Genomic DNA, 24,686 nt, shown 5'->3' on the forward strand with positions numbered 1-24,686 from the left:
GCTTAGAGTGGCTAAGTTTGGTATAAAGGATAAGATTTGCTTGATATGTCTCAGCACATGTATAACAAACAAAAATGATTTCATACTGCAGTATGTTGGTTATTTTTTCAATATTAAAAATATATATACATTTTGACAGAAAGAGAGTTCACCAGGACTTCAAACCAAGAACAGAATAAAAAAATACATACTCCCAAGCTGAAATAATAAAGTGATTACTGTCAAAGTCTATGCTCTTACAAGTTACAAAGTAATAACTTGGGATTTCAACAGCATATGCAACGTTTCAATTCCCAACTGCTTCTGAGGCAGCAAGCAAAACACGTGAGACCTTAATATGAAACCTGTTATTGTAATATTCTCTTACAAAGATAAGGGAGAAATATGCAGGTGCAATAGATATAGGTGACAGAAACCAAACAGTGCAAAGACAGCTCTCTTCTGCAGAAGAACTGGGATATTTCAATGTATGTTTTTTTTTTTTCCTTGACGGGAAATGAAAAATAAAGCCAAATTTCAATTCCAGAAAAGAAATTATTGAGGTATGCTTATCTGTGATGGGGTAGTGGAACGATATGATCTTTAAGGCTTCCTCCAACCCAAACCATCCTACGATTGTTTAAAATTACAAAGATTGCTACAGGTTGTCAGTAAGAGGATTTTGGAATTTTGGAAGGAGGAATTTTGTATCTTTGGGAAACTTAATCCTTACCTGCAACACATCAAATAAGGATGAAGTCTTATTCTGAAATTATCAACCCACGTGAATTTTCAAAACAAGTTCATATTTCAGAGAGTGATTTGCAGAAAATTTTAAAAGTTTGGATTTTTCTTTAAATTGGGCATTAAGGATGAGCTAAACACACTTTCTCTGACCAAAATTACACTTTCAAAGAGTTATTAATCTCTTCAAAGCAATATTGCAAAATTGACATGGATTTACAGCAATATTTTTGTTCAGCAGTGTTGAGGTGTATTCTTCAACAAACACCCCAATTCATTTTCCCTTGATGCCATCTACTACTGCTATAACTTTAACTCAGTGGTAAAGTTGTAGACCATGACAATCAGAAAATATTGATAGAAGCTTACAAGAGATAAATGCATTTCAGTCTTCCAGTGACATTTAAAAATAATGCAACTATGCCCTTTTAATTTACAAAAGGTTTTCCCATATTAAAAAGAACTATACACTGAAGTGCACCTCATCAAATCTACACATTATATCATTCCAGTAGAATTCAGAGGAAAACCAAGGGCAATAATCACCACATTTGACATGAATTCAAAAACCATGTAACGTATAGTCTTAAAAAAATATGCTTTAATCTCTCCTTCATTGCTTTTCATATGGGACTTGATGAGAGAGACTGTGGACAAACAAAGCATTAAAATTCAGCTCAAGTTTTAAAACTATTAGCATTTGTATTATTAAAGATGTTTATAAGGGACTTGGAATGAGTAGAACAAAAATATAAAAATAAGATTCTCCCACATCGTAATTTCCAAAAGACAATTTCACTTTCACGTTGCTGTAATATTTCTTCCGAGTGAGAAATAATGCACAAGACTACAAGGAGAGGCTTGCTATAGCTGGGGCTACAATTAAATGAGAATACAAAAAGCAGAGAAATAGGAGCAAAAAGACAATTTTCCAAGCCATGGGATCCCAATGGTTGGCTGTCACAGCAGGAATCACTCTGCGTTACTAAAACAGACTATTAGTCTCTCACGATCTGAGACATAAATGATCCATGAGAGAATTCATTGCATTTTCATCCAATTAACAAACAAACATGCAAACAAACCCATATTATTACAACAAAGGAATAAAACTAAACCAAAATCTAAATTGAAGATGTCTGAAACTTTTTCCATTGAAGTTTGTGAGAAAGGAAGGGTGAGTTGGGGGAGCTGGAAAGCATCAGGAGTCCCAAAGTATGGTGAAAGGGTGGAAGCAGATGGTAAGAAAAATAAATAAATAAAATAAGAAGTAACTTCTTCGGAACTGTTTCTTATACTTCATAGCTTCATCAAATGTGAGCCAAGCAATTGGCTCATTCTCTTGAAGTTCACTGAAGAGCCTTCCATAAGGGATTTATTGACAGCTTGGATATTACTTCAACATTTTTATAAACCACCTGGTCTAATCTTAAATTCAAAGAGTTTAATTTGTAAAACTTTCAGAAGTTCTTCTGAGTCCATAGCAGCTAAGTATATTTCACATCCCATCTGCTTTCATTCTTTTTTCCTCTTCACAAGAAACTATTCTGGTAACAATCACACTTGGCAGAAGCTGAAGCTTGGAAATGACATAAATGAATATTCTGGAGAATCCAGAATTTAGGAGGATGGTCATATCTATCTCACTGCAGGAGCCTGAGAGGATTACACTCCTGACTGTGCCATGCCAACATCAGTGCTATGGTCTACTGGAACGCAAACTACATCAACAGGTAGAATTCTTCAGTTATCAAAATCATTTTCCTTAAATCTCTCACAAGCTTCCCAATGCAATCACAGAATTTTAATTTTAGTGATCTCTACTGGGTTCCACCACTGCTGCTCCTAACAAGTTATTTTCAACATTACTGGCACTGCTTCTATACTCATACTGGTCCTAATCCACTCATATATATACTTTATTAATTTAGAAAGATTTTCTTTTCTTTTCTTTTTTTTTTTTTTTTTTTTTTTTAAAGACCATTTTATTCACTGGCTGTCCCTTTAGATTACACTATAATCCAGAAGAAAGCCTGAATCTTGTAGAGATGGCTTATGTGCTGGGACCTCTAGAAATTAGTCATTTCACGTACACACAAAACACAATCTTAAATACATGAAGAATCACAGAACATAATTAGAAGGGGCTGTAATGAAAGCCTAGTGCAGATGTAATGAAACTGAACACCTGACCTCCAAATGAAGATTTAAAAATGTATTAACATAGACACCAGCTCAGCCTACAGAAGAGGTCAGTTGTTTCATTGTCCCACATACTGGTTACTGAATCAGCCAGAGTTGAAGTAAAACTGCCCTACTTTTTCATTAAATTGAGCTCACAGAAGATACTCTAAGTATCTGACAAGGACAAAAGCTATCCTTTATTAGAATGCATCTATGGCCCAGTAAAATTCATCACTTTAAATTAAAAAATGAAAACTGTATCTGCTGCTTGAGATCATTTAAAAATATTTGAGTACAAATCTACTCTCTGCATACCGTGCCCAGTGTTAATACTCATTGATTTTTTAAACTATGATAGCTTTTTCTCACGTTGTTTCTTCCCTCACTTCCTTGGGTCAGTTTTTAGTGTTAAGCAAAATCATATCATGAAAGCCCTTCTGAGCTTTAGGGAAATCTGCAAGTATATTTTTTAACACATTTTTTGTACTCCATTATTGCCCTGCTGTGTGACAGAACCTAAAGAAAACTCACTCGTGTTTTCTGAAAATGAAAATTTCTGATACCACAGTAATTAATTTCCATGGGGAAAACAGTTTACTTCAGCAAAAAGAGATTAATGAAAAATACTGCAGAACACAAAATTATGCTAGGCAGCTGCTATGCCACATTTCCTCTCATTGGAATTGTTTTAAATCACTATTCTATCTGTTAATGAAACATTCTGCTTTTTTTTTTTTTTCAGGCTGTTTAGCTTTGAAAAAAACAAACAAACAAACAGGATTCAGGAAACTGCTGGACTGCAATAGATAAAGGTAAGGGGGGAAAAAAAAAAGCATTAACCTACCTAAAAGTGATGAAAAGCAGTCTGTAATTCTACTACCTCACTTCCTGAGTGTAAGGAGCTTTTCTAAATAAAGCATTATTTGTGCATCTATATAATTAGAATAACATTTATCTGTCCTGCATTTATCTGGCCATATAAAAAGATTTGGTTAGCACACGGAAACAGAGTTCTTCAGAACAAATCTTTTGTATCATTGCATTCAGTGTATTCACACAGTTCTAAACAAGTCATATGAAGGAAAACAAGAAATGAGCAAAGAAAACCCTACACAGCCCCCTTACACTCCAGTGTTTCTATGCAACCACTTCACTATGCTGTAGAAATGAAATATTTGGAAAACTTTTGGGATAGGGAACAAGAGTACAATCCCTATTATCATCCATGTAAACTTTCTTATACATTTTAAGGTGAAATAATTTATATTTAGTATGAGAAGTTAAGTCAGACCTTTCTTCTAACAACATGAAATCTTTCACCGCAAAGTAAGAAAGATAACTTGCCCCTTTATTCCTTGAGAAATGATCTTATTGCTTTCCCACTGACTACTCAGTTACAATGCATTTACCATGAACAGAAGTTCTTGGGCCCATAATTATTAAGGTGTTGATGCTAAAGCTCAGACTTGTCCTCTGCCAAAGGATTAAAAAAGGGTTAAAAAAGGGTAAATTAAGGGAGTGGTTACATTTTACATCGGTCAAGTGAATATTTGCCAGGAACTTTGGTAATGTTAACATGCCTTGTAGATAAATGGAATTTTAAACTGATTCCTCAAACTAACGCTCAGTAAGAAGAACAGAAACGTTTCATTTTTAAAGGGTACCAGACCACTTGTGTATATGCCTTCTGACCTGTTAACTAACATCAGCAGCTCAGCCTGAGGTCAACATCATTCATCTCTTCATAGATACACATCATTCTTGTTAATGCCAGGGAGAGTTTGAGCATGGTTCAGGAGAAGAAAGCATGATGGCTGCGAGTAGGTAACCACAAAACTGGATTTAAGAGCGACCTCAGTTCAGGTATCATGGCATTCTACCTGCTGTAGTCAATCAGGTTTAAAGGTCTTAGAATGTAGTATCAATGAAAAATGAAGGTGTGCAACAGATAGAAAAACACAGGATGATTCACTGACTTAGCTACTGAGCCATAGAGGTTCTTGAGGATTTCGTATTTCATAATAATAAACTAAGCAATAAAGAAAAAACTGAGTCCATGTGACCATCTGGTACAAGACTGACCCCATCCTTTCTGCATTATGGACAAATCATGAGCAAGTATTTATCCTCTAATTTATTTGAAGCTACCTGTAACATCTCATTTTATAGCACTAGAATAACAAAATCACAGCACAAGTCCTTGAAAATATCTTGAAGTAATCTTTCCCATTCAGTAGGATAAAATGCTTATATTGTTCTGATATGGAATGGAGCAAGCAGAAAAGATGAGAGTCTACCAGCTTGACTGGCAGGAGGGTGGTAGTGTTGCGTTGTTTGTGTTGACATAGAAGAGGGAAGATGCAATGATTATTTCTGAATCATCAGTAATACACCCAGAAAGGCATGTCAGAAAAAGGTTATGATATAGGATTGCATCTGAAGAGAGGTTAGCATAGAGATGGAACTGTCAGTCTATATATAATTGGAAGGCACACAAGCAGTCAAGAAGTGCAGAGAGAGAAGTAAAGTCAACTTAGGGAAAATCCCCCAGAAAGGAGATTCATCAGAAGAGATGTTGACAGAAAAGCCAAAGATAAGACAAATCAGAAAAAGACAGATTCCTGAAAAAAAATGGGAAGACTGAGATTTCCAGATCAAAGTATGATTGACAATGTCACAAATAGCATCCTTCTTGTAAGCTAACCTAAAACTCCCCTCTACTATTCTACTAGCAGTCTGGTGAAGTCAAGCCTTTCCTCAGCAAGGTGGTTGGAAACATCACGTGTGATGTTTACTTTGAGATATAATGAACAAGTCTAAACTTCGTTAAGATTTTTAGAACAAACACAGTTCCAGGTGTCTACTCAAAACACTTCCAGTGATGTGAAGACATTTACAATGCCTAAGTGCCACTATGAGGCACAGGAATTGAATGCACCATTTAAATAACAATAATATGGATATGAAACATGTATCCCTACTTTATAACAACATGATGTGCTCTATACCATTAACTTTTAATTAACTCCAATTTTGCCACAATTAAACTCAATTAGAGCAGAATGTCTGACACTGCAATTAGCTGTATGTAAACACCCCAGTTGGTGTCACATTGAATTAATGTCTCCTGATGGTGGATTCTCCTTCCAAGTATAATGGATTTACCACCATCAAACTGTTAATTGGACCTGGCACCTCATGTGTTGTATGTATTTCAGACATAACATCAGAACTTAGTATCCCGCACAACTGTGGTTGTCAGATCTACACGGATTCCAAATGCAACTAGCCAAATGCTTTCCTGTGTTATGCATTCTGTAATCTCTCACATAGAAAAACTCTAAAAATTTTAATATCCCTCCATTTTACACTCACTTTTCTACTCATCTAGCAACAACAAAAAATATTTCACAGCTTGCAGGATGGAAAAAAAATACCCTAATGAATAAAATAAAGAATAAAAAACCATATCTACTATTAAGGACCACATTTAGCACAATAAATCATTGTTTGTTAATAGAGCTTATTTTGAAGCATCGTTTTTTCTGCCCTTGCATATGTTAGAATCTCAATCCTATCTCAAGAACAGTCCTACTGAGATTATTGGGTTTTGTCTTAATATATTGCAGTCTTAACTGGAAGCAGTTAGCCAATAATTTGTCTTAGCTCAATATTAGGCTGTTATTGTGAGCAGTATCAGCAAGTATAAAGAATCCTTCAAGGTAGGTGCAGCTTTACTACTGTTACTAGTGTTGCTATATCAAGAGTAGCACCTACCAAATCACTAAATCTGGGGTTAAAATGTGCACTGCATATTTGCAGGCTGAGGTGATTAAACTGTGTGTTTTGCAAGAACCACTGAGATGAAAAGTTGATGTTCTGTTGTCACTTCCAATAACATTGAACAATCATATATCTGGACTAAAAAGGACAAACGGTAATGATGGAAATGGAATAAGTGATGAAAATGTATTCAAAAGGACACGAACAGATATTCAAATAAAGCTCAGAATAAAACATAACGAAGGAAAACCTCATAACGATAGCAAAACACTGTCAGCATTAGGAATGAACATGCTTATGAAATTCTTGGCATTGCCCTGAGATTGCTACAGCAAAGCATACATCAGTGCCCTGTAAAGACTAATTGCAATTGAATATATGATGGTTACACAGTCATTTTAAATACTTTTAGCTGAGTCTATTGGAAAAAAAAATCCTTGTATGCTCCTGATTTTTAGTTGTTTTCATAGAAACAATCTTCAGTATTTTCAAAAATCAATGGAATTTCCCTTATGAGCTGAAGAACCACAAAAAATATATCTTTTTTCTTACTAATTGCTATTATTGTAACAATTCCATTTACAAATAGGAAAAAGATTTTTAAAAAAGTCTTTCTTAACAAAACAAACCCATGTCAAAAGCTTACAGTTTGATGGCTATACTTCGGGGAAATTATTTGGAAAATAAGGGATGCAATTTTGCCTTTAATTGTAATTTTCATTTGGAATTCAACTAATCAATTCACTAATTCCTCTCATAAGATTTAGGAGACAGCTTGCTTTCACATTTCAGTCTGGTTGTATTGGTCAGAATTTACTAGGGAAATGATTTATACACTTGCATCTACAAATTCAAAGTGATAGAGTTAGTAAGTAAAGTATTGATCAAAGCTACCAATAAAGAAATGCAGGGAAATTAAATGCACATTCTGAAGCACGTCAATTCTTTTAAAGTATTTTCTTTAATAAATACATTGCCAATATCAATTCTAAATAGTCTTAGTAGGAACAGAATACAAATATCACTAGGTGCCTTGTTGCCTTAAAAGTAATACTGAATATTAATTTTGCAATTTTAAACCTGACAAAATGCAGTATATTTTTCAAGTTGATGTACTGTTCATATATCAAAGGTTACAAATGCAGTTATGCTCTCCTGCTACTCCACAGTCACAACTGTGTTCAGCAAAGCTGAATGACAGGAAAATTACATGTTTGGAGAATCAGCCTGCTGGTTCTTACAGCCCCAAAACACAGCAGATTGTTCTTTAATTTACTGGCTGCATGTACAGTAGATCCATTACTAATAAGGTCATTGTCATTACTCTGCAGAGCACAGCAAACACTCAGTACAAATTTTCATATGCCAAAATCTGAACTTTAGGCCTGACAAGTACCAACATTTCTACGTTTTCTCTAAGTCTCCATCAGATGCTCTAGATGTCTGATTGCTTCCCTTACTGAGGAAAAGCTGCAGTTGCTGGGAATAAAGCCTTTGGACCTGTTAATTCCATGATGAATAAAATTCAATCCCTCTGTATACAGCAGGCACAGCTTCCCATTGATCATTGGGAATAACGAAGCTCATATACAACGACTTCTCAGGAGGGCGTTCTTTCATATAAAGTATTTTCTGTCCTTTTCAGGAGGGGAAAATGTAAAATACAGTAAAGATTCCACAGCATCTTTGGAATCTAAAATGTTTAGAACAATTTCTTTTACTTCTTTTTGACTCCTCCTCCAGTTCCTTAGCAGCAAAGGGAAAAAAAAAATCTTTTAAAACTGTTTTAGAAAACAAGAAAAATAGTTTAAAACTGTCAGGATTTTACTCCCTCTTAACAATCTGAAAGTAGAGTATCATAATCCTGTTATTTATATCCATTAAATCTGGTAAAACTAACAGAAATATAACAGCAGTACATTGCTTTTTTTTTTTATTCACATCTACAAATAAATCTGTGACCTGTATTCATATCACCTGTGTATATATAATACGTTTAAGAAATAAATACATAATGTAAGAGCCATAAATAGATAATAGGCATTTTCAATGAATTGCATTCAGATATCTGAATTACTATTATGAAAAGTAAATACTAAGTATAATGTTAGAGCTGAAGCTGGGAAGAATTCTGCAAAGATGAACCCTCTATTTTGCAAGGTAGCACAATAAAAGAACAAACACTAGAAAAAAAATTGCAATTAATATTACTCCAACAACCTCAACCACATAGCACTTTCAAACAGAGCTCTTTTGGCTACATAACACCTTTGCAATATTTCATCCATGTGTTTTCCCACTCGGAAGTCTTCAGTCCCAACCAAACAATGTTTGTGACCATTTCTATTGCACTGCTGGGCTTCAAGCATTTGTGGGCTGTTCAAGCAGGACGTCGACCAGTCCCTATTTCCGCTGCAAGCAGTCTAACAAGTCTAGATTAAATATGTTCAATATGATGGGAAAGCTCTCAACAAGCAGAGTCCTCTTGGATGTGTTAGTGCAAACGGGAAACAACTGTCATGGAAATAATAGAGAAATATCCAAGAATGTCAAGTCTTTCAACTCTTCACAAACCATCAACTCTTTTGCATATTTCCACAGAAAAGAATTTTCTAAAGAAAATTAGAAGGAAATCCCCTCAAAGCAGAAAGATCTATCATATGAGTCTAAATGCAGTATTTTATGTGTAGTGATATAAACAACTAATTAGCGGTTAAAAAGTTTTAAACCAAAGTCACTTCTCATTAATGAGCTGCAAGAAAACAAGAAAATAAAACATTTACCTAAAAATAGCTTGGATTTTAGAAGTATGTATTATTAAGAAATAATTAGTAATGACCTGAGTAAATGAGGACAAATACAGCAAGACTTTTATCATCTACATGTTAAGAAAATGATGCCAACTAAGATTTCCACAACCACACAATCATATGGTGCTCTCTATTTATAGCTGCAGTTCACAACAACTCTTCTGTTCATTTGCTGTTATGCATTGAAAAAGATCTAAAGGAGGAAAAATGTGAATGGAGAAGAACGACTTTTTTTTTTCCCATTAGTGCTTTCACAATGGAAGATTGAAACGGAGATTCATAAAGCATGGCTTGCAACAGGTAGAGTTTCCAACTTTTAAATTTTGAGTTTCATTACACTTGGTGGCTTTCTCAAAGCTCCACCTATCAAGTCCTACCGTATTTCCATTTCAAAGAGACGAATGTGTAACTGCCAAAGAGAACTTGGAACGTTCAGATGCTGTGGACCAAAAGAAAAGCCCCAAAGCCACAGTAAAAAGATTTCGGTGCATCAGTATAAGATTTTCAGGCAAGCTTTGGAGATCTGACTTGCATAATTTAAATTCTTGGGACAAGCAATGGCTCAGAAGGTGAAAGTAGAATGCCTAAGGCTCCGAGTTAATAACTCTCTACTGATAACTGAGAAATGTTATAATTAAGAAATTGTAGGCTGGGTAATTGCCATCAATGCAGTAACAGAGACACAGCTGACATATTTGCCCAATAATTATAAAATAAAATAAAAAATAATTAAAAATATATTTGGTGTGTGGATTCTGGATAAACAACCACCTTCTCTTATTAAATTTATTTTTCACAACCCACAGATATTTTTCCATGATTTCAATAATGGAGCCCTCATGGCCCGTACTCTTCCTCAAAGTCTCTTGCAGACATAAGAAAAATATATAATGATGACTATGCCATAGTAGAGGCCCTATGATATAACTACAATAAAATATTAGGGCTCCTATATATTGACTCAAGAAAAAGCAGGAGCTGAAAGATTGAAGCTAGCTTACCTATACATATTTTAATATTTCATAAAACTAAATGCTAGGCTTTTCCAGGCAGTCATGTACTTTTTAGTATGTTTATTTTGACTGAAGAGATATACAATCTAAAAAGCATCAGAGAGTAAATAAAATTCCCTTTTCTTTCAACTTTCTTATCACATATCAACTAAGTAGGCTGTTTCATCAGACTGAATAAAAGGCAGGCTGGTGCAGCAAGTAATCTAAAGTTCAGAGTTTCCAAAACATGGGATTCAAAAGGAATTTCCTTCTGAATACATCAGATTAGAATGAGTAACGTGGAACTGCTTTTGCAAAGACATGGGATTGTTCTGCACAATAACAAAACAAACTGATGCCTGGATGATGGTTATGCATGCCCCTGGTAACACAGCTTATAGATGGGTCAGCATGTCTGAATAAGGAAATGCAGAGGGTGTACAAAAAGTGTAAGTGGGTGTAATGAAAAGCCAGGACAGATGGTGAGTAGAAAGGTTATGGAATGAAGTCAAAAGTGCAAGGTGAAAAAAAGATCTGAAGAGGTGGAAAATGGAAAGAAGATTGCAAAAAAGGCTTGAGAGAAGTAATATGATTTTCTTCAGGTACATTAAGAACAAGAGGTCAGAAAGGAGACAGAAGGTCCTCTAGCTGCAGAGAAAAATTACTGACAAAAAAATATAATGAATTTGTTGCCTTAGTTAAAAAAAGAAGGGAAAGAAGTAAATGAGGGAAATGAGGGAAATAAAGGAGGTAAACAAGGAGTAAGTTGTTACAGATCATGCTTCAGTTTTATTAATAATGACAATCATTATTTTTTTTAAAAAGCCAGAGAGGGTTACAGACCTACATTTCCAAGTTGATGAAACAGAAATCAGTGTCTCTCTAGCAACTAGAACATTAAAATTCTGATTTTTGACCAAAAAAAATCTCATTTGGGAAATATTCAGATTCTGTATCTTAAGGAAACATTTTTTCTAGCTTTCATAGCAACGTTACTTATTGACACAAAGTACAACACTGAAGGACATTTTATCAAAACCAAGTCCTAAGACCAGGATAGGTTTGATTAGATGGTGGAAAAAGGCAGATCAGTGAGAACGTGCTCGGCTTCATGCAGCGTGTGTGCATGCATAGCAAAAGATGGAGAACTGCAAGAAGCTCACCTACTGCTTTCATCCCTGTGTTCAGTGCTGACGTGCCATGCCCAGATGCACACCACTAATCTCTGCAAAATTGCAGTCCTGTTCATCACTGTGTAAGGCTGGGAAAAATAATCTGTGCTTGCAAAGCAAGATACACTGCTTCCCTTCACTGTGGGAAACCATAATGGCTGGGGAAAGGGCAGCATTGTCTTTCCAGGTGTTCATGTTGCACCTAGAACGTTTAATCTTCAGCAAGAAATATTGAAGGTTGCTATAATACAAACAGGTGAAGAAAAGAAATAAACAGCACATCCTAAAGTGAGAAGCTGCCTCATGACATTTCAATGCTTTAAAATGCCATTAATTAAAGAAGTAAAAATTGTTCCACAGACTATAAATATTAAGTGACAAAAGTGCTATTAGTCTTTTCCTGTTTTACTGAACACATCATTATTCTTTTCAGGAGTAGCATTCTTATTGCAATACTAATTAAAAAAAATTAAAAAAGAATAAAAACCAAACAGAAAACCAAATTTCTCACTTATTACAGTCTTGGTAAACTCAATTCGTTATTTATTTCCCACTTCTGTATCTTCCCACTTCACGCTCCCCAATAAAAAATGCTGATTTTGCTCAGTGTTTGGAATTTGAGTTATTTTTAGCATGGAAACCCAACAACCTCATTGCAAGTACAGGTTATGAACAAACCTTTGCTGATCTTCCCTTTAACAAAACAACTTTTGGTTCTTTCCACACGTGACATAACAGTTGAACAGCAGGAATGCCCAAGACAAGCGAGTTAGGTCTAAAACAAAGCATATGTCCTCTAACAAAACCAACTGCTGACTTTTGTATGCTCTCCACATAAGTGAGATGATGATGCCAGTAGTCTCTAAAATGAATCATAGTGCCCTGCTGATATCTTGTAACATTAAGGCAGTATAACAGTATAAATCGAATAGACAATTTACATTTAAAAAAAAAAGAAGAAAATATGGTAAATTAGAGAGTTTATACAAAATAAATATCTTGGTCCCTTAAGACAAAATGGGAAAATATACTTTAAAAACCACATGAATTTTCACTCGATTTTCTGTCAGATTTTCATTTTATTCCATATAAAAGTCCTGGAAAAAATGAAGAGAGATTCCCAGGAGAGTGACATCCTACCTAAATCCCAGCTGCGCAAACAACTATTTAAATCTTCATTTTAAGAAGTGTGATTCTATGAAAAATTTATGTGCTCAAATATTTATGTTCACAGCTACAGGGACTACATTGTTTTTCACCTCTGTTAAGAGCAAATGCTAAAAGTCTCCCACGAGTTCATGAGTCTGCCCACACAGATTTCACTGAACTATCTGGACCTTTGCTTCTGTTGGGTTTGCTTGTACTTCTGCTTTCAGCTTCCTTGTGACATCTGCTAAAGCTTAATCTTGCCTCTTTATAATCTCAATGGAAAAAAAAGATTAAATAAAGTACCTGTTTTTCTCCAATTTAGGGCATCATTGTTACATGTCTTCTGTCTCTAAATCCACTTGTTACACAGGAACAGGAAACAGCAATTTTTTAAAATTAATCCATCACTAATTTTTTAGGTGAAAATAACTTTATGTTGACAGATCCATTTATTTCACCCTTTTCCCATACTAGCAAAAGCAGCACTTAGTTCAGACAATCACGTCAGAAACAGAGATCAGTACTAAGACAGTGCTGTCAGAATGAAGAACAAGTTTCCCTAAGATTCACAGCATGCTCCCTATTATAGTACCGTTCTGTAGACTGAGTACTTCATCAGAGATTATGGAGACCAACAGCAGCCTCAAAGATTCAAATCAAGCACCACTAGTCCATGGAGCTTTGCCAGCTGCATGGTCACCAACACAGCACCATCCTAACACTGCTACCAATGGTGAAACTTTGCTGCTGTGAAACTTGGGGCTGCAGTGAACATTTCAGAAAGGAGCACAGCAGTTGGGTGATGCTTTGCTCAGAGCAAACCCTCAACACCTCTCATAGGTGAAGGGAGGTAAGCAGAAGGGAAAAAAGCTTGCTTGCTGAGAATCCCATGCAGGGACAGCTAAGCATCAAGTAGTGCTGCCCGGGAAGAACCTAATGGCACTTTCTTGGTCAACGTTAATTTCTCTCTCTGTAGCCAAAATCTGAAATTAATTCAAAACAATCACCTCTAGATTTACCCAGTGCCTGCAACATGTGTTTTCCTGGCTATATTCTAAATATATATTTTTTTCTTTATATTGACATTTCATTCTCTCTCTACATACAATGTATGAGAACTTTCTCATTTCCAGAATTTTCAATTGTATGTCAGTTGACCTAAATACTACTCATTTACTTAAAGGTGTTTCTCACTAATCATATCCATTAGCTACACAACAACTACTCTTTTTTTCCTCCCATTAAACTTCCTTTCTCTTTGTACTGATAAACAAATCACTTATATTTCCTAGAATTCTACCAGTGCAGATAACTAAGGTAAAAATACCATTTAGACCAGTCTCAAAATTAGAAGCAAATCCTTTACTTCTCAAAAAGGAGGGAGACATGCTTACTTTCTCCATGCTGCATATTGCAGAGCTTTGGTATCAAAGTACATTAAGTTACTGGGAAGAAGATGTGGCTGCAGTAAACTGGATTTATACAGAAGACAAATTCATTTTTCTGTACCAGATGATTTACAGCTGTTTATGTCTAGGCATTTACACTACTGTACTGCCTTTTTTGTCTACAAAAATACTTGAACATCTTTGTCACAGAATGCTCCTAGGCAAATGACCAGGCCAGTTTTCTTTGTGTCTGTGTTGAGTCTCCATATTTTGTTCTCAATTAAGCTCAGAAACAGAGCCCAGGACTGCAAGCATGTGAGTGTCTGCTCAGTTACGGAATAGGAGAACTGAACTCATGCAGCTCACATTAAAGTTTTGGTTGCTGTTCAGTGGTCTGAATTCTTTAGCCTGCTCTCAGTCTACTTTTCTAACACAGAGAAACAGTAACACATAGAGAATAGTCCTTATGTCCTTTTCAGTACTGTTAGTGTAACTCTTCTGATTATCTCAGTCTATCAGTCACAAGGCTCTCACAGAAGTGTAATGGCACTTTAAAAAAAAAAGAAAGAAAAAAAAGGAAAAAAAGGTGAAAGCTGATTTCACACCTCTGATTGTTAAGTATTTTCTCAAGCAAATAAAGCTTCTCAATTTAGAACAAAAATAAGTAAAACTAACTCTTCATTAACAGTTCAAATTGCCAGGTACATTTAGTCACAGCTCTCCTTTTCATACTGCTGCTGAATGGCTTTATCAAAATGCATTTCTGATTATTTCTCTCTCATCTTTCTCTCTCAATTCTTCATAGATTGCAGCTATGAAGAAGCCCTTCTGTGATGACATCTTTGCACCTGACTGAAAGGCAGCCATTGGCTGGCTGGCACTTTGCCACCGATGCTCAGAAGATGAGTACAAATGAATAAAGAACAAAATGTAGTTCTTTTTAACTTAACAATTTCGGTCATCTCAATCACGGTAATCTACATATTCAACTCTGCCTGCTTTTACTTAACATAATTTCACATAAACGAGACAAAAAGTCATTACTGGCTCATTTTGAATGCTGTGGCTTTTGGACTCACGTAACTTCCTCTGACATACCTTCATTTCCTTAACAGGAACCAGCACATTTTGAACTGTGCAAGTGGTTACATCATATTCACTGTAACAATTAATCTCCCTTGATGTTTTTTGTTGTATTTTCACATGCTGGTTCATTTTTGAACAGTTTAACTCATTTCATAAAAAACAACTGATAATTCAATCCAATAAGTCAGCTGTGACAAGGGGCCTGGTTGTGAAGGCCATTTTATTAGCACAGCTGCCTTACGTTCCTCATTCCTGCTTGAGTTTCTCTTGCTGTCAAACAAAAAGTTAACCAACATGGAAGCATAACTGCCGTGCACCTGGGCTGCATGTGCACTTTTGGTAGGCCCTGAATCTCTAATTTTCTCGCTCCCATTTGGAAATGTTTTCCATCCCTTACTAAAAATAGAATAATTAAAACAAACAGTGGAAAGTGGCAATTAACTCAGACAATCAATGGTTTTCTGAGTGGGATTCAGTTATCCCCTAATTTAATATTTTTTCTCTTGTAATGAACATCATAGGGAGAAGTTCTACATGCTTTTCAATATTCCTCCAGGATAAACAGGGCAGGAAAAAGCATTTGTGAACATTCAGAGATACAAAGAACAACACATTCTTATAATAGATTAAATAGCCTTAGCTAATGTAAAATGTTGCGAGGCACATGGATGGTAAAAGCTGCAAAATTCTATGAAATACTATGAACACAAAGCTCTATTTTGTGTCCTATTAGCATACACTTTAATTCTCATCCCTTGAGTACATATACACTAAGAATAAGAAATAAGTCAGTGCTAATGCACTGCAGCCTACTGTGTAGCTGGAATGATTCAAATGAATTCCATTTTGTTATTCCTGCCCTACTAATAATTGTATATTTGATGGTAAGATGGCTTGCAAAGAACATATAATTTTTTTTCCTGAAGATCTTTCCTTGTTTGCCCTTCACTTTGAACTTAATCTGTAAGGACATCAACACTGTGGAGGGGGGAGAAGTTGGGAGAGAAAAATAAATAAATAAATAAATAAGGCTCCAAAAAATTTAAACCAAAATCTAAGAATCTTTACAGTAATTCATCTCTCAGTGTATCAAGGAAATCAAGGAAAAATCCCACTGCCTTCCTGACAACATGACACATCTTCATTGGAAAAAAAATGGGCTGGATTCAAAGGCAGTCTAAATGAAGTTAAGGATTCCCCTTCTAAAGAACTTCTCAACTATCTTTTGCACAACAGGATGCCGGGGAGCATGCTGAGCAGAGTGTGATATAACAGGTTAGGAAGCACTGCAGCCTATTAGGACAGACATTTACATTGCTCTGGATAATCTATTACACTGCACTATTTGTATATAATTTGCATTGCTTCAAAAAGGCTCCTCCAGGGAAATGTTTTTGTCTTAATTTTAGAGTGTGCATTGCCACATCAGATAGGAAGGCCATTTGTGGTTTGATGCATTAGGTTGAAGAGACTACTATGATTTTCTAGTAAAAAAATATACTATTTGAGGTTTATACTGAATACATTAAGGTAGAAAGCCAGTATGGATAAAATAAGAAACAGCTGGAAAATGAAGACAAGAAACAGTATTATAAAGAGAAACTGCAATGTTTCTCTTTTAAGAAGGACAGTAGCAACTGCTATAAATTCTATGCAAGTGGTTAACATACATTCCACTGCAAGCCCAGATGTGAAGTAGATGTTAAAGTGTCAAAAACCAACATACAGTAAATTTTCACAATGCTTCTTGAACAAGCACAACTGGTCATCTAACAAGAATGTTCTTCCAGAAGAGGAGAGAAAACAGCACTGAAAATGGAAGTATTGATTACTACACAGCAGAAGATGCAATGAGGCAGCCAGGACAGCACTCAGAACTGCTACTGACCCCATGCCCTGCATGGCTGGAGCACCATACACTGCACTCTGCATGAGGACACACAGGTCAGACCCACCACACTGGGGCAGAAAGCTCCTAGCACAACCCTCACAAATCTCAGTCATTTTGATTCCAGCTGCTCATCTATATCCAAGTGTCAAGAGGCGATTTAGCTGAGGGCACATTTCCAGAGCTAGGGAGAAAATGTGAATTTACAGATCCTCTATGGATTTCAAGGCATCATGAAGTTATTTCATAGATATCCAAGAACAATTCTATGATTCTATGATTTTATGATCATTTGTTCAATGGGGAGAAACGTAGCAGTTATTGACAAGGACAGGGATGCTTTGTACAGTCTTTGTTCAAGATATATATTTGGCAGTGATGGATCTGCTAACATTCTCATATCAACAGAACTCTGTAGATGAATTAAAAGATATCCATTACAGCAAAATGGAGATGAACAGTATATGCTATTGACAACTTGGCAATTTAAAAAAGGAGGAATAACCACGCAGTGTCTTAGAGGCAACTTACCCCAAATACCTCCTTTTGTCTGAGCAAAATTTTGTGTTCACAAATCAAATGCATACACGATTTTCAGACAGTACTTCTACTAACAATAAATGACAGAAATGACATGCAGAAAGTAGAGCAGTTTCAATTGCGTGTAAAAATACACACATTTACAATTTCCAAAGGATAACTGGTTCTACTAGAAATTTTACAGGACAGTGGCTTGTAATTTAGCCTTCAGCAACTGCAGTCCTTTCAAAAGCTAATACACACGCGTTCTAAAGTATATATTACCAACACAGAAGGGGAGATTCAATTGAGATGAGCACTCACCTCATAATTGGCTATTTCTTCTCTATCCAGGGGTCGGGTCACAGAGACATCCCCACTGATCTCATTGATTCTAAAAATTCCTTTCGGGTCTTGATCTACTCCCTTACCAGAGAGTTGGAACTTTGCTCCCTCTGTCCCTTCTCTGCTGATGACCTGCATGGCAGAAAACAAGAAGTTAGAGCCCATGTTACAAATGCTTTTAAAGCCACGTAAGGGATTTCAATTATCGCAACACTGAGATACGTTCCCTGTCAATAATATGAAAACACAAAATATGGTTACAATCATTTGGAAAACACTCTGTAACTCTTTTGTTAAGCCATGGAAAAGCTAATCACAGAAAAGCCCATAGCCTGTTGCTGTCCTATCTTTACTGTCTTTCATTTCACAACTTAAACTTTCTGTTATTTCATGCTACTGTATTCACTCCATGACAAACATGTGACATTTTATTTCTTTTTCTATTTTCAGTTACATTAATAAAAGAGCTGAAAAGAAATCCTATGAGAAAAAAAAATAAAAATAAAAATTAGACATTCCCTCAAGTGACATAAGGAAGACATATTTCACAACAACCTTTAAGTTATTTTCCAATCAATCATCCCTTTTTATTAGCAATCCTCATCATCACAGCAGCTGACTTTGGGGATGCTGTTCTTTCAGTGATTCCCTTCTACACACTTCCTTTCTCAGGATTTTAAACCAAGGAAAAACCTCACAAAAACTTCTGGTCATCCTGCCCAGAACTCTGCTCAGTCACACAGATGGAGTTCCTCCACCTTCCAAACTTCTGGATACCCATATATACACACGTGAGTGCACATAAGCTGCTGGCTACTATCACTACCTTGTTTCCCAAAGATAAAAAATCCCTAAAAATCCAGTTTCAAGGCTGTCTTACATTACTGGCAGTAGCATATGTAAACTTGCAGAGCTACATGATGTATCTTATAAACTACGTGCTTTGCAAATTTGTATTTGCACACCAGAATCTAGGAGGATTATAAACTAATCTTGCCCTTTAAGGCTGACAATCTTGCCAACCCATTCTTTTCCACTGCTGTTTCACGTTCTTTTGTTTCTAGCAATTTTATATCCTTAATGTTTCTGCAGAAATCTTAAGTCAAATATTTATATGCCATTCCGAATCACGACTCAGGAACAGAAAGGAGCAAACAGCATTAGGAATCTGGACCCGTTCCCATTTTGAGATAATAAATATGCAGAGTGTTTAATAACATCCCTGAGGAAATACATGTTTGTTGCCCTATTGCTATGGGTTCAGCAGTGCTGGTTGGTATGTTATTGGGCAGCGAGATTTTGACTAAACTCTATAATCATTATTCCTTCACTTTAATTGAGAAAAAATCGCCACAAGTTATGAAATAAGAAATCAGCATTTTCAGAGAGAAAGTTTTAATTCTTAAATCCTTTGGGATAGGAAGACATTTCAAAGCAAAAACCTGTTTCACCTTCTTTTCTCCTTCCTTCTCCCAGTCAGAAACACTAATGATGAAGTTTTCTTCCCATGTACTTCTGAGTGTGCCAAGACAAAACACAGAGGCAGGTGACAGAAGGGCAAACTAATGTTGTGCTTCGGGTTTTGTGATGAAACTTAAACTTAATGGCTGCTACCAAAAAGCTACCGGCTGTTCAGTTCCTGCTTTGACCAGTGTCTGTTGTTTGTTTGTTACATCAAGCTTAAAAAGACATTTTCTTTTTTCTTTAACAAATCAGTGCCATGGCCATTGCTCACCTTTGAAGGGAAAAGAATTGCTCGTCCCCTGTCCTGATTTTTGAGCCTTACTGCAAGAAGACAAGTGCTCCTTCCCATGCAATATCAGAGCGATTTGAAAGGCACCAGCACAGCCACAGGCCAGCACACAAATCTAATTTGGAGTTGTCTGCACAACAGTCCTATCCAGCACAGCTGTCAAACATTTCCTAACTGTTTATAACACGCTGAAGACATAGCGTAGGCAGAAGGGCTCAGTCACAACAAACCACAGAAAGGAAGCAGAACAAACCATGGGCCTTATTTATATGCTGCAAGGAAATTTATTAAACAAATCCCTGATAATCACATACAGATCCTTCTTCATAGTAGAAAGTGATAATAACGGTAGTAAGAAGATACCCTGCAAACATGACTGCAGGAAAAAATATTGCTTTGACTCCAAGTCTGACAAAGATTTAACCTTGAATTTGATGGCACGGCATCCCTGTTTGGTACCTGAACTGTTTGTAATCCTTGAAGATGCAACGAATCACAACTTCAACTGTAACCATTCCTCAGTATATAATACACAAGAACAGTTGAGTTATCAGAAGGTAAGAAAGGTACAGGTGTTTTCTTCTTCTTCTCCTAAATAACTGTGTGTGCCTGCTGAGCCTTCTCAAAGCCTTGGAAAGCAGGCATGTTTATGGAGCAGGTACATGCAGACACTTCTCTCCTACCTATTTAGCCATTTAGGCTACTATTGCACAGCAACTCATGCTTGATGTAGTAATAAGAAATTCAGGTTAGAAATGCTCCATATACCACTGCATCATTTGCTCAAGAGCAACGATGGCAATACAGAAAGTACTCTCGATGAAGTATGATTTTTTACAAATGCATAATTAGCCACAAGAGGGAGCTACATACTCCCAGGAATGTAAAGAACCTTAACATCTCCTAATTAAGAAGATTCTATAATGGCTGCATAGTTCAAAGAAAGTGCATTTCCCAGTTCACAACAGTGCAGTACAATGAGGAGTTTAATAAAAATCTGGTTTAATTTGCCATATGGTTTGCTGCTTCCACAAGAGCAAAGAAGAAAGAAAAGGAGAGTTGTCTGACATCTCTGGTAAGACTGCTATTATGAATATTGTCTAAAACACAACACTGTTTCATATGAGAATTTCCTTGGTTACAGTCTATTATACACAGCAATGCTCTCCCAATTTACAAGCTGAAGAACAAACAAACAAGGCCAGATTATTTCAGCTGGAATGTTTCCTTTGGGACACTGGTTTTCAATTTCTCCAGTTGCTGCTCCTACAGTCCAGACAGAAACACTTATTTCCCTAATTTGTTCACAGCTTTAGGAACTCCAGAGCAGGTTCTAACACTGGAAACGTCTGCACCGTATAACAGTGACTATCTGTTGTCTACAAAGCTGCTTCATTTGAGGTTGGTGAGCTGCCCCACTGTTAGAAACACTCAGAGTCAGCCCAGCTGGGGCTTTGAGCAGCACACTCTAGTGGCCAGGGTTAGGGACAAGCTGGTCTTCAAAGTTCCCTTCCAATCCAACCCAACATGGGCAGATGGAACAAGCACAACCGATGCTGGTTGAGCATCCCACAGCAACGTAGACTTATAAAGGCTATTTCCTCCCCCAGGACTCATAGGACAGTGTAGATTCAAACATGGTTCACTCCCTCAGCTCAACAGGAATTACCAGCATCTTCCAACTCAATAGGAATCCCACTCCCAAGAGAACAAACACAGTGGAAATGGAAGGGATCGATGTCAGAACCACATATATAGCACCCAAGACAAAACAGCATTCAGTTACTATTATTAATACTATTTCCATAAAGGCAAAGTGTGTGGGCTTCTGCCCATCTAAGAGACTCTTTCAAGAAAACAGAAGGGTGCTCAGGTGACAGAATCTGCCTTTTGCTGAACCATAGCTGTAACATATTTACCAAGCGCTGTTTTTCTGCTGACATTATGTCTCCCCTCTAGCTAAACTCATTCCAACATCATGATCTCTCTTTTGTTACAGGTTTACCACAAAAGTAAACCTGTGTTCTCAAGAGAAGAGAAATAGAAGCAGAAAAAGCACACTGCCCCCAGAGAGAGACTTTGCCGTTCGGCAGCCATAACAAATCTGTGCCTAACAGCACCATCCATGGTCAACAGTCTCACTGTTTGCTTCAGTCACTTCTGTGATTTCTTTGTGCTTGGCACTATCCAAATCAAGACAAACGCGAAATACTCTTGTCCTTATTCAAAAGCCCAAACCAACACCCAGTTCTTCATTACCATCAGACAAACATACAGTACTTGTGGTTATAAAGTAATTCATTTAAATTTGCTGGGTTCAATATATGGGTGATGATCAGGAACTTCCAGGTGATTTACTGAAAAAAAAATAAAAGTAACAGGAGCTCTAAAATTCTTCCACATGACTGTGTCCCTTGTTCATGGTAACCAGGAACAAAACAAATGAACTGTATGCAACATTATGTGTTTTATGCAACGTTTTCTTTCTATTCAAAAAGCAAGCCTTGCTGTCAGGTCCATTAAAACTTCCTTTCATAATCACCAACCTTAAAAAATAATTATTAACTTAAATACATCTGCACAAAGGCTCCTTCAATACATTCTCCATAACACAGGCTAAATTGATATTGTTGGAATAATATTTGCAAACTCAAATGTACAACAGAAAAGTCATCAGCAGTGTAAGACACTCATGTAATTAAGTAACAGAGGTAGTATCACAGTTCAGAATTTGAAAATAGTTCCAGATCAGTTATCAAACCTCACTTTATGTATAAGGACAGATTTTCTAAGCTGTATAAATCTCCTAGACCACATGCTGTAACCCCAGTGTTTAAATGCATATCAGTCAATTACTCGTTGCTCATTGACAGTCCTAGTAAGAATGTATACATTGCCCAAAGAACACAAAAGGTATATGCACGGAAGATAAAAGACTTGATTTAACTCAGCAAAGAAAGCCATAAATCAGTTATTTTAACCTTAAAATCCTATGTCAGATCTCCAAGACACAGTTTAAGCTGTAATAAATACACAACCAAAACACATTTGGATTTTTGTGCACAAATGTCTACTGGGCAAACCCACTTAACCAAGATCAGCTGGTACTTATTTGCATTCTTTCGTATTGGTTCTTTTACAGCTCTTAGAAACTACAGAAAAACATTCCTCACGCAAGACCACACATATGATCATTGTACCGAGATGTTTGCAAACTGAAGCATTTTTAACAGCAATGTAGAATTGTTGAGGTATTGATTGCTAGGTGAAGAAATACCTTGAACAGGGAAGATTTTACACCAAGTGACACAGATATAATGTGGGAATAAAAGAACCAGGAGCTGAAATTAAAACAAATTAAAACAAATTATGAAAATGAAAAATTGCACACTATTATTATCAAGTTCAGAAGATGGGATTTTTTATAAACTTTATGGTGGAGAAATTACAGAATCACCAAGGTTGGAAAAGACCTTCAAGATCTTCCAGCCCAACCATCCACCTAATATTTATAATATTATGAAATATTATAGGAAGTGCCAAATTAAGGAACAATGTTGTTAAAATTAAAGTACACGACATTGACATATTTCTGATGCGTGTTTGCAGGACTGATGGTGGGCTGCAGACTGCACAACTGTTCCTTGCTTGAAGCAATCCAAAGATTATGTCAGGTAGCATATTTAGAACTTCAGGTATGTGAAGAAAATAGAACTTGTAGCACTCATGATGCAGATGTTTAACCATTTCTGGAACGAGGGCTGTGCTTTGGGAAGAACTTGCAATCCTTCTATCATTTCATTACAGCAGCACAAATGCAAGGTTTTAGTCACTATAATAAAAACAATTCTGAATCTGAAGTTTGCCAAGTTTAACAAATTCCACAGACAGATTTGTCAACATAATGGTTTAATGTATGAAAATGCCATGGTATATCAGCAACTGGTGAAGCGCTTTCACCAGCAGCGCTCATTTTTAGAGCTCTTTTTGGAATAATCAACACAAACAGGACATTTCACATTCATCCAAAATATACCATCTCAACAGAATGGCTTTTGATTGTAATTATGCGCAGACTTCTCAAAGTTCAGCTCAGTTCTGCATAAGATGCACAGGTGCCCAAATGGAACATAATTACCGTATGTATGTGGAAGCCTGAGCACCCGTGGGCCCCTCCTGTTTGAGGTTCATTGATGTACAGATGTAACACTTCCCTCAAAGAACCCTGCAATGAGGTCTGCAGGCCTCATCTGCCAAACCTGAGAATCTGACCAATACAAACAGCTACCACCAAGCATTTGCTTTTAGGTAGAATTTCCATGAACACATACAGATGAGTGTTGTTTGTGGGAGGCAATTCTTCAGCTTTCCTTTGCTGATTTATAAAGAGAAAGAGATGCATTACAAACACTTTTCCCTTTTCCTCAGAAGTAGATAATTTCAGATAGGTATCTGCAGACTGAGGAATCAGCACACAACAGTCTCCTTCTACTGACAGCATGAAATTTATAAACATGGGTTTTCATAATCTCAGAACAGAATCATCTGAAAGTACTGCATGTCACAGAAGCGCTGGATTTTCAGCTGGCTGATTTGACCTATCAGTAGCAATTTAATCATCATATTTTAATTGCTACTTAGGTCACTAACTTGCAACAAATCCTTTTATTTGAAGGAATTCGAGGTGCATCAGCTTTTGAATGACAACCTGCTGAAGTAGATACAAGGTTATAGTTAGTTGTTAGGAAAGATCTGACTGTGACTGATGAAAACGTATGAGGAAAATCTCAAAAGGTGGTCTTTAAAAATGCAAAAGAATTATTTGGATTGCAGAGGTGCTGGATAGCAAACCTATCATCAGAGATAGTATTCGATGTTTTCTAATTGCAGAAAT

The 24,686-nt window shown here is 36.4% G+C and overlaps 1 protein-coding gene across 4 annotated transcripts in view; it reads right to left on the reverse strand.

The window, feature by feature from the left end:
* The window catches only part of CDH13 (cadherin 13), a 427,664-nt gene that overhangs the window by 204,758 nt on the left and 198,220 nt on the right, over nt 1-24,686 (reverse strand). For all 4 annotated transcript variants that reach the window (XM_048958117.1, XM_048958119.1, XM_048958116.1 and 1 more), the window contains exon 5: nt 18,019-18,171. In XM_048958117.1, coding sequence (XP_048814074.1) covers nt 18,019-18,171 — 153 coding nt within the window. The remainder of the gene's footprint in view (nt 1-18,018; nt 18,172-24,686) is intronic.

The sequence above is a fragment of the Lagopus muta genome, chromosome 12 (genome assembly GCF_023343835.1).
Source record: "Lagopus muta isolate bLagMut1 chromosome 12, bLagMut1 primary, whole genome shotgun sequence".
Classification (NCBI taxonomy): Eukaryota; Metazoa; Chordata; class Aves; order Galliformes; family Phasianidae; genus Lagopus; species Lagopus muta.